Here is a 12,133-nt window from a genome sequence, read left to right on the forward strand (position 1 = left end):
ACGCTCCAGCCTGAGTCTAACAGCTACACAGCAATTTTATGGTCCCATGAGCCTGAATCAGCTGACCCCAGCTCCGAGACTCAATACTATAGGTTTTTGATTGCAATGTAGGCATACATTAAGTGAACAGGAATCTACTCTGTTTGGGCCTGATGAAGAGGGAACTATAACCTTGGCAACACTTGCGGTGGTGTGTAGGATACACATATTTAAACATGGCAGTGAAAGGCTCCAGCAGCTTAGAGGCAGCAGGGAAAGACTGGCAGCTCAATGAAGCCTTTCACTACAATAAGGAAAGGCTCTGCCAGGGGGAGGAAGAGGAACACTACACTGCTAAAACAGCAGTGTAGACATGGGAGACACTATTTGTGCCTGTAGAGTTGTGTAGGATATACACCCTAGGATTCAGGCATGGAGATCACAGTACTTGCTGTCTAAACTGATATTTATACATTAACTAACTGGGCGTGCAGTGTCTGTACTGTACATGCCACAGTATGTGTTGATGTATATACAGATAAGTAAGCAGGTATTGGGATGGCTAGGTGAACTGTCTAAGTGTGTTACTATCATATTGATGACATAACTATGTACCAGAGGATTACACTAGCAAGAGCCCAAGGGAAAATAAACAGCTGCACATTACAACCCTATAGGTTGTCTGAGAAGACTGAATACAATCACCTTAAAGCAAACCATTCCACTTATACTAGGTTCTACAACTAAACAGCCCATCATAATCAGTGTCAAAGTCTACCAATAACAATGCAATATTTTAATTAAAAAAATTCCACTGGTAAGAGATCAACCACCACTGCAATCATATCCAGGCCTGAAACTTAATTGGGTTATAAGATACTTTAGACAGTAACATGTTGCTGGAGTTGGCTAACACACCTTACAAAATGTTACCATATTTGGTAATCAGGCAAGCATCCTCCAGAGCAATACAGGTCTGTCGCATCTTAGGCACATTTAACATGCGCGATTTCAGCTTTAGGCGGTTGGCAAAAACAACCAAAAAACTCCCCAAAAAATAACAATTTAAATACTGTTGCTGTAGTGCGGGTGATTCCGCCCACCATTATGCTCAATGTCATTTTGACTATACGCGATTTTCGCTTTACGCGCTGACTGCAGAACGTAACCCCAGCGTAAGATGAGACAGACCTGTATATGCTGCTGAAAGTATAAGTGGAAGACCCAAGCAGGTAAGCATTTAGTTTTATGAAACTACTGATGAGCCACTAAATCATAAGGCTTTGGGCCAGAAATACAGTCTGGCACTTAAGGAGACAAATTATTTATTGCACAATAAAGCCTTTGAATAGTATATTTTCTCCAGGTGTTAAAAAATGCATTTTGGAATGTTATTTATGCTTAATAAAAAGAGTTTACATTTCCTACCAATCTTCTAACTTAAAAACAACATTTCGGAGATTAGTAACCAGGGTAGTGTTTGAAATAGAAACCGTATTATTGATTTTTTTCCCCTCAAAAGGTTAATGGATAAAGAGGCTAACAGAATTAAAATCAGCCTTCCAGGTCAATGAGTAAAATTAACTATTTCTTCTCAGTCCACCTAATTTTTTATTTAAAGCCTCTGTAACAGAAACAACTTTTAAATATATTTTCAGTGTTCAAGTCTTTCTGAGAAGGATGTGTTTAAGAAACCTGGGATATTTCAGAAATGCACGACAACATGGCAAGCAGAAACATCTTTTCAATCACACATCACCCTTCATGAAACTTAGTCAAGATAAGTATATAAATTTTCATTTTAAAAACTTGTCCTGGTATCCTCCATAGATGTATTCATCACATTTATCAACCTTTACTTTAATTTGCAAGGAAGTCCTCCTTTCCAGGAAAATATTTTATTATAAATTTTACAAAGTCAGTTTAAGCACCTATATGTGAAATATAAGCAGTATGCATGTTTGGCTAATAGGAATATAATGGCATTTTCCTTTTAGAGGTAAAAGAACAGCATTAGAAACTTTAAGGGGACTAATACCCAAGACCTTGTCTACATTTATGGTAGCATCTAGAGCAGTGGTTCTCAAGGTAGGTCCGTCGCTTGTTCAGGAAAAACCCCTGGTGGGCCAGGCTGGTTTGTTTACCTGCCATGTCCACAGATTCGGCCGATCGCGGCTCCAACTGGCCACAGTTCGCCGTTCCAGGCCAATGGGGGCTGTGGGAAGCAGTAGGGTCGAGGGATGTGCTGGCCGCCCTTCCCACAGCCTGCATTGGCCGGGAGTGGCGAACTGCAGCCAGTGGGAGCTGCAATCGGCCGAATCTGTGGACACAGCAGGTAAACAAACCAGCCCTACCCGCCAAGGGCTTTCCCTGAACAAGCGGTGGACTGGCTTTGAGAACCACTGATCTAGAGCACAGGCATTACATGTGTATTGCCATGCCTGCAGTAAGTCAGCTGCATTTACACATTTCAAGTGACAAGCGTAGCTACCTGTGGCAGCAAAAGATTGTAGAAATGTGGGTGGCAGTGTGGAAAGGCTCCAGAGCAGCGAGGAACGTCTTGGCAGAGGCAGGCAGCAGGACACTATGCTGCTGAAAATAACAGTGTAGAAATGGGAGCCACTGCTTAGGTGTGTAGAGAGAGTGTAAGGTATTTACCTTAGCATTTAGGTGTGCAGAGCATTTTACTCATCTAAGCCATGCTGCACAATCTTCATTGCTATTTATACCCATCATTGCTGGGCGTAAAAGCGTCTGTAGTCTACACACTGCTGTAAATGTACATAACTACCCTAAGACCACATATTCTATCACAACTACTCTGGTGAATTATGCACATCTGATTTTTGCCAGTTAGGTGAGTCTCTGGTAAGCTGGAGAAAACTACAGAGGGGAAGGAAAGAGAGTAAGAAAAATCAAGAGGAAAAAAATATGTACGTGAAAAAAATTACAGAGACAGTAAAATAAGAGAGAATAGACAAAAAATAAGATAGCAATTTCTGGGACAAGGAATAATGGGCTCAAAGGGGAAATCTACCAGATTGTCACAAGAGCATTTCAGCAAAGAAAGATACAGAGAAACTGCTTCCAAGTCTGGCTGATATCAATTATATGGTTGTCAGTCACAAATAACTGCACTAACAGTGTGACACTGTCATCCACAAGAGTTCTTCTAAGCAAAAACTGCGACAAACCAAATAGAAATTCAAAAATAAGGTTTGTTTTCTGCCCCTGCATTGTCCTCATGTTATGCTATAAAAATGGAATACCAATGGAGACTAGATGTCATAGCACCTTTTTTTTCGCTTCTCCCAGTTTGTCTCACAGCTTTAACTGAAATTAAAATATTTCAAATTTACAAAGTTACCATGCCACATTCTGAACTCTGAAGTACTTACTTTAAACTGCATATTATACTTGCCTACTACAACACTCTCTTTGGAGTAGATATGGTCCTGAATTTAAAAGAACAGTTAGCAAGAACTAACAGGTGTGCACAGGTTTTGGGGGCTTTTCCAGATTAACTCTTTTGCGGTAAGTACTAAATACCCACAGTTCCCCATTGAATTCAATGGGATCTACTATCATTAACTATAAAAAAAAAACAAAAAAAAAACAAACCAAGCTTAAAAAAAAAATTGTAGCTTGCGTATTCAGTAGCTACAAGCAAGCTTACAAAGCAGCCAAGTGCTGTAGAAGCACTTCAATAGGCTGCATCTTTAGTAAGCATTTTTACAGCAGTAACAAAGTTTCTCAAGTCAGTTCAGTACAAGTACAATTAAGAAGTCAGCCTTACACTAGTAGGATCAGAGCCAAAGAGTGTACCACATTTTGTAAATTAAGCTACATATAAAAAAAGTTATGTATGCACAAGACATAAGGCAATACACGTCTGCTCAATTGAAATAAAAATGTGGCCACTACATTACCATAACATACTTCCAATCCATTACACTTGAAGTAACTGTCATTATTTCAACACAGTTTTTTCCAAGTGATAATTTACTCCCACATATTCAATTCAATGTGAAAATTCTATGGTTTCTACTAAAGTAATTACAAACGTATCTAGAAAGCAGTGGATAAATTCATGGTGCGATATTTGGAAAGGTAGTCAGCCAGTCCTGGGATCTGCACGTTCACTTCAGTCTTTTCTGTTAGTTGTGTCTCCAAAGATTTTTCTTAGCATGTCTTAAACTTGCCAGCATAGTCACAACTACAATCGAAGACCAGCCTAGTACCATTTTAGGAACACAGCACGAAGGCTGATGTATGGGTTTCCAGACTATTAGGCACAGAACTTGGAAACATGTATGAAATAGTTTTCAGTTTTAGAATACTTTACATATGCATATAACACGCTGAATTGTGGCTGATTTACTTTACAAATGTTCTTGTATTTAAACAGTATTTGAGCACAGTAGTGCCCTGCCCATAATTCAAACGGGTTTAGTCTTGCCTACATGGAACATATTCCAGCCTAGATCTCTACAATATCAGTGCAGAAGGAACTTTTTAAACATCCATATTAAATTACGCAAGAAAGATAATCTAAAAATACTTGCAATATGTTTGTCTACAATACATCAATGACCTGGAAGAAAACAAAATCATCTCTGATAAAGTTTGAAGCTGACAAAATAATTGGGGGAGTGGTAAATAGTAAAGAGGACAGGTCACTGACATAGAGTGATTGGATTCCTTGGAAAACTGAGAGGCAAGCCAACAATGTATGTTTTAATATGGCTAAATGTAAATCTAAATCTAAGTATGGGATATAATCCTTGTTTCTGAGTGTGTACAAGATGGGGGACTCTATTCTAGGAAGCAGTGACTCAAAATTTTTTGGGAATAATCAGCTGAATGTGCACTCCCAGTGCAATGCTGTGGCCAAAAAGGCTAACACAAGTAGGATTAGAGAGGTTATTTTACTCTTCTACGTGGCACTGCTGTAACAGCTGCTGGAGTACGGCATCCAGTTCTGATATCTACATGTCAGGAAGGATGTTAATATATTGGAAAGGGTTCAGAGAAGAGCCAAAGAATCATAGGATTAGAAAACATATCATACATACAGTAAGAGACTCAATGAGCTCAATTTATTTAGGTTAAACAAAGAGAAGGTTAAAGAGTTATTTCATTGTAGTCTATAGGTACCTACATGGGGAACAAATATGCTAAAGGGCTCTTCAATCTAGCAAAGATATAACAACATCTAATGGCTGGAAGTTGAAGATAGACAAATTAAAAAAGAAAATAAGATGTGAATTTTTAACAGTAAGGGTAATTAACCACTGGAACAGTTTACTACGAGTCACAGGAAATTCTTCATCACTGGCAATTTTAAATCAAGACTGGATGTTCTTCTAAACTACGATCTAGGAATTATTTTGGGCAAGTTCTAGGACCTGGATTATGCAGGTCAGACTGCATGATCACCATGGTCCCCTCTTACCTTGGATTCTGTGAATCTACCCATCAGCTGCAACTGTGCTAGTTACAGTATTGTTAGAAAACTATACAGTATGGTTCTACAAAACTGTGCTTAACCACTTTCATAGTTCATTGTATCTAAGCACTGTTCTAGTCAACCTGAACAAGGACCTAAGAGACACTTGTAAAACAACAAAATACCATTTTAATATACTATATTGTCTACATCACACACTATGCCCAGGCTCCGATTCAAGTTTGAGCCCTCCACCTACCTTCCCTCCACACACAAATCAGTCTGACTCAGGTCAGCAAGCACTCAGGACTATGCTGGAGTGAGTCAGAGCCCAAGTCTCACCGTATTTGCACTGTGGATGCAGCTGAACCCACAGAACCAAGTGTGAAGATCTGCATGGGGCAGCATGGACACGTTAGCACGGCTGTGAGATCCAGGTCCAGCAACTGTCAGGCCAAGTTTACAATACAAAGTATATGCTTAAACAAAGGCTTGGGAACATTGAACAAGAACAGGTCCCATAGACTTGAGTTTACAATGCAGTGTGAACATATCCTTAAAGCCAATTCTGAAGGCTGGCACTAGAATGAATTTACTCTAAAAATAGCATCAGTTCAAGTAAAATAATGGTCTCTTCACTGCAGTTGACCTACAATTTAAAAGTCAAACTAGGTTTCTTTCTAGCTCAACACATCACCACCCAGCAATAAAAATTCTGCAACATGGACTTAGTTAACAACTCTGTTACAAACATAAGCTGGAGTAAAATCAAGCTAGTTCTCTCATTGCTGAGTTTTGCCATACTAATGAGACTTAAAAGGTACCAAAACTATCGATAAGACAGGCAGATGTTAATTTCAATTCATACAATAAGCAGATTTTCAAAGTGAAATGTTGATTTGAAATAGTAACTTTTCTCTGCCAATAGCCATACTAAAATTATTACAAAGCAGGGAAGGTACCAGATTACATCTTAAAACACACAGATGTAATGACAGTGCTTTTTTTATACCTTAATTTTTAGTGTACACTTCTTGACTTCTACACATTTTCAGAGAAACAAAGTGAAAATCAGAAGCAAAACTTAAATGAAGGAGCCATGTTTCTGTACAAAAATCTTTGACACAACGAACTGGGAAGGAATCTTTCATGAACTCCAGTTTGATGTTGTCAGTTATGTGTAAGTTTGCATACACCCACAGATCTACTTCCCTATCTGTTGTAGTATTTTCATATTACAACTTTTATATCATTTAAGGTTGTGAGCCCTCTTCCCATTACATACAGTAGGAGGAATATTTACAAACCTCTGTAGGTACAACACAGCATAGAAATTAGAAGAAATGCTGAATGAACTGTAAGTAAATTAGGAACTTTTCCCAGAGGTACGAGAATTAGTTTTTCCTAAGTGTGCAGTTGACTTATTACATTTGGAAAGAAAGTCAAAAATAACCATTGACTTTGGCACTTTTTTTTTTAAAACGTGAAACCAACATTGAATAAAGTCTTCTGAAAGGTTCTAACCCAGAAGAACACCAGGAATATTGATGATCACAATAGACAATGGGAAAGATACTCTGATAGAGCCAGAAAAATGCTAAAAAATTAGGAGTCTGACCAGTCATGGAGGAAAATACTGAGTCTCCAGCTGACCACAGGAACATCCATCTTCATGGAAATCTGAGGTGGTGGTGATCAATTTGATCACTAGTTCCTCACCCTGCCAACACAGAACTGTTCCTTAACCCTGTGCTTTTTTCTTCCCCCTCCCCCATGTAGTTTTTCAGCTGTGTAGGGATTCAAGCAATAGGGACAAGGCTTTATTTTAAGGGATGCTTCAGGGACACACCATTTCCCTTGGCATAGCATGTATTTTTCTCTCAAATGTACACTTCTGCTGCCCTCAAGTATACGGGGCAATGATCCTAAACATCAATGGAACGTTTAAAGTCGTACTGATCAGTTACATCTTAAAACCAGGGATAGTGGTCACCCTATGGCACAAATCAATGATGCTTACAATTCTTATGCTGCTATTAAAACGCCAGAGTATTGCACTCTAATAAAACGGTACCTATATTTATCAAATAGATTTTGTTTTTTCTGATACATAGGCACAACTGTGTACCTACATTTTTAGTTGCAAGACAGGCAAATACAAACAAATATCAATGCAATCTTCCCTTGAGCAAGACTAACAGTGCCTACTCTTCTACCAGAGAAAAATCAGACCCCAGTTTCAGCAAAATGCTCCTTAATAGGGGCCTCCTTTCCCCCTTATGCTGAACAAAGAAGCAGAGTGAAGGACAAAGAGAAGGGGGCGGCAACCACACAACTCTGCCTGACTTGGCAGCATGTTAGAAACCCTCACTAGGCCCCAACAAATCTGCCATTTTTCTGAATAGACAAGGTAGGTGAGGAAATCTCTTTTGTTGGATCAACTTCTAATGGTGAAAGAGAGGTTCTGAGCCACACAGAGCTCTTCTTCAGGTCTGGGATTTCTGACCAACCTGATCTACCACAACAGCAACACCTAGGCTGGAGACACTGCTCTCCATATCTCAAATTATGACAATGTATGTAATGCAAAGCAATCTCATCACCTTTCTTCGCTACCTCAAACACCAAAATTCCCCATCCATGCCACCCATTCCCAACTGTCAAGAGTAAAACCTACCCCACGCATCTTTATGTATGCAGAAATGTAGCCACAAGCAAGTAATCTGACCAATAACTTTAGCCTAACGCTGTGAGCAAAAAATCAGCGAGCAAAGGGAACTTTCCTGCTCTGTACAGAGAGGGGATTTTTTTTGGGGGGGGGGGGGGGGAGACAGAGAGATTTCCACCTTACAGTGTGCTGCAAATACATGAAACTCAATGCAAAGCAACCCACATTTCAAACATGGCTTAGCTACGTATTATTGGTCAGATCAGTCACAAGACGTAGTTTGCCGAATCGATGAGCAAGGGAGCACCCCGAGCCCAGACGTGCAGACACATTCAACAAACAGCCCGGCCGGGAGGCTGCCACAACACAAGGGGCAGCCGCTGCGGTTCAGCGCCCTCAGCCACCCGCTTCTACGTAGGAAACACGGAGCCCGCCAGCGGGAGGCTCCCCAGCCGCCACATCAGGCGGGGAGAGCGTCGCCTTGATAACGGGGGCTGCGATCGGCCCCAACAGCCCGCAGCCGCCGTCCCTCGGCGGAGCCGCCACCCACCGTGCCTGGAACCAGACACCCCGCGCCGGGCCGGGTGGGGGGCCGGGGCGGCCTGCGCGGGGGGGAGGCGGGAGAGCTCCCGGGGGGCTGCGATCGAGACGGGGAACCCGGGAACCAGCGTTCCGCATCCCTCCCCCGCCCCGGCCCCGCCGCTCACCGTCATAGTAATAACAGACTTTCTTCTTGCCGCCGCCCTGACTGTACGCCATGGGGCCGCCGGGAGGCCGAGCCGGGCGGGAGGGAGCTGAGCGAGCGCGAACTCGCGACGCCGGGGGCAGCGGCAGCAGCAACGCACCGACCCGACCATCAACAGCGGGGAAGGGGGACGCGCCCACTCTGCAGCCGAGCCGGGGGGAGAAGGTTGGTGCGCGTCCTCCCGCCCCATGTCCCTCGCTCGGTTCGCCCGCCGCCCTGCAGCGCTGGACGCGAAGCCGCGCGGAGAGACCCCCCCACACCAGGCCCGAGCGGGAGGCGATGGAAGGCACCCCCGTTACAAAGGCAATGGGTATGGGACTCCACTCTCTGCGTTACACAGTGGTACAGCCCGCCTGCCTGCGCGAGGTAGCGGGCGACGTGCGCTCTCCCCCTCCCCACAATAAGGGCAGCTTCTTCTCTGGCGCATGCGCGAAGTGCCCCACCCCCGACTATCGGGCTGAATCCCGTCGCGTGCTCCAGGAGGTTGCGGGGTTCGGGAGGGGGCTGCGCAGCACCCGCCGGCTGACCCGCCAGCCCCAGGGGCAACCAGCTCCCGCTGCACTCAGAGCTCCGCGCCCGGCGCCCCAGCCACCCCTCGGGGTGCAGGGGGCCCCGCTAGACGGAGCTGCTGGAACAAGGCACTACACGGGCTGCGGTCCAGCTCCCTGCCTTCCCTGCCCTGGCAAGCAGAGCCACCCCCTGAGAGCTGGGCTGGCACCAAAACACAGTCCCTGGGTTGGGATGAGGTGAAGCGGGGCCGCCCACAGGCCGGGTGTGCTAAAGCCGAAGAGTTCAGCCCTAGACGGGAAGAGGGGCGGGGAGCCTGTAACCTGAGCTTCACTGCCCAGGGCTGAAGCCTTGGGGCATCGATTTTCTACCTGGGCGGTGGGGCGTGGCCTTCAGGCCTAGGCCCTAGCAAGTCTTATGCCAGCCCTGGCAACTCCATTAAAATGGGGTCATCATCCACTTTTGGGTCCTAACCCGCAGTTTGAGAACTGCTGCACTAGGGATACCCAACATTTGCTAGCTCTAAAACAGCTGTACATATACCACTGGATTTACTTCAGAGTGATATGTTGTACAAACTGGTCAATAAGTCTGGCAAAAGGTTTACAGCTGTGCCACAGGCACTTACTTTCCAATGTGTTGGAGGGTGCTTGACCCCCGCACCTCTTCCCTCAGCTCTACCCTCCCTCTTCTGCCCCATTCCACCCCCAAGCACCCCCCTACTTTCTCCTCCCTCTTTTCCCCCCAGAGCCTCCTGCATGCCATGAAACAGCTGATTGCGGCAGGTGAGAGGGGAAAGCACTGATCAGCTGGGCCTGCGGGTGGGTGGAAGGCACTGGGTGGGGAAGAGGCGAGCTGATAGAGGGGTTGCCAATGGGTGCTCAGCACCCACCACTTTGTTCCCCGTGAGGGCTACTGGGCTGGAGCATGCACGGATTTGGTGCCTATGAGCTGTGCTCAGCTTTACTCAGATGGCCTTAATGTATAATATCAGCCTTCAATAGATATAGATATAAAATGCACACAAGCGGTAAAGGATACTCTAGGGAATTAAAGAAATAAAATAAAAATCTCAGTGTAGGTTTTACTTCAGTGACTGTCACAAGCAGTATCTGCAGTGTCTCTTTCCAAAATGCATGAGTGGTTCTCTTTTGAACTATACTATTACTGTGAATTCATGAAAACACTTCCGTTTCAACATGTGAATATTTTTCATTTTCCAGAATGTTACTATTTTACATGTTTTTCAGCAAGAATAGTTACTCAAGGCAGCAGGGCTAGACAGAGCACAGTAGCTTCTCTGAGCTGTATTGCTCCATGTTGAGCTTTTGTGTTTGGCTGTTCAAACTCAAACAGCCTCTCCACCTCCATCCTAGCAGCAACTTTCCCCCCTTTGTTTCACAGATATTATGCATGATACAGCAGGCAGCTAAAAGTTATAATATTTTTCTCACTGAGATCCAGTCTTATGAGTGAACAATGCCACCATCCCTTCTAATCACGAAAAGCATGTTAAATGGTCATTCTGCACCTGCTGAGTTGGCAGATGAATCTCTCCTTGGTGCTGTTGAGGTATCTGGTGTATGGCTTCTGGAGCAAGGGGTAGGCTGGGTCCCCCAGGAACACAATTGGCATTTCAATATTCCCAATGATAATCCACCAGTCAGGAAAGAAAGTCCCTACTTGTAGCTTTCTGAAATGTTCTGTGTTCTTAATGATGTAAGCATCATGCATTTTCCCTGACCAGCCCACATTGATATTGATGAAGCATCTCCAGTGATCCATCAATACTTGTGTAACCACAGAAAAATCACCCTTTTTTGTTGACATACTCTGTGGCAAGGTGGTCTGGTGCCAAAATAGGGATGTGTGTGCACCATCTATTGCTCCCCCACTGTTCAGGAACCCCACTGCTGAAAGTCCATCCATTATGTCCTGCACATTGCTGAGAGTCACAGTCCTATGTAGCAGAAGACAATTAAGAGCCCTGCTTACTTGCATGACAACAGTCCCAACCGTGGATTTTCCAACTCCAAAATGATTTTCCACTGACCAGTAGCAATCTGGTGTTGCACCTTTCCACAGTGCGATCACCATTTGCTTCTCCACTGTAAGTGCAGCTCTCATTTTGTGTCCCTGCACTGGAGAGCTGGGGTGAGCTCAATGCATAGATCCAGGAATGTGGCCTTGTGCACTTGGAAGTTCTGCAGCCACTGCTCATCATGCTAAGCCTGCATTATGATGCAATCCCACCAGTCAGTACTCATTCCTTGGGACCAGAATTAGTTCTCCACTATCTGCAGCTGCTCCATGAAAGCCACCATGAATTGGTACTCGCTATATCCCACAGCATTCTGTCCTCCGTCCTTCCGTTCCCTTGCTGATTCGAGTCTTCTTGCAGTTCTGCAAATACCTGAGGATCATGAGTCCTATGCTTGCAACCCTTATGACAAATAGTGCAGAGCTCTGCAGGTGCCACACTTCTATCAGAGGAGGGCAGCGAGGAGGGCCGCACAAGTTTGTGGGATTTTGAAAAAAAGGTGCAAAAAATGATGTGCTAGAGATTACATTATGGGATAGAGATCCTTGCTGTCATAAACAGATAGCTAGGGTTAATGTTTCTTTTACCTGTAAAGGGTTAACAAAGGGAACCAAACACCTGACCAGAGGACCAATCAGGAAACCGGATTTTTCAAAGTGAGGGAGGGAACTTCTAGGTATGTTTTGTCTTTGTTCTGCCTGTTTGTTTTCTCTTGGCTATGAGGGAAGAGCTTTTTTTTTTCTA

General features: G+C 44.1%; 1 protein-coding gene across 1 annotated transcript in view; it reads right to left on the bottom strand.

Moving 5' to 3' along the window:
- Positions 1–8,967, bottom strand: part of HDAC2 (histone deacetylase 2) — a 48,041-nt gene extending 39,074 nt beyond the window's left edge. Inside the window, exon 1 of the mRNA XM_075063898.1 lies at positions 8,804–8,967. Within this exon, the coding sequence (XP_074919999.1) occupies positions 8,804–8,855 (52 nt within the window). The 5' untranslated portion in view covers positions 8,856–8,967. The remainder of the gene's footprint in view (positions 1–8,803) is intronic.
- Positions 8,968–12,133: the final 3,166 nt, after the last annotated feature.

Source organism: Chelonoidis abingdonii, chromosome 3 (assembly GCF_003597395.2).
Source record: "Chelonoidis abingdonii isolate Lonesome George chromosome 3, CheloAbing_2.0, whole genome shotgun sequence".
Lineage (NCBI taxonomy): Eukaryota > Metazoa > Chordata > Testudines > Testudinidae > Chelonoidis > Chelonoidis abingdonii.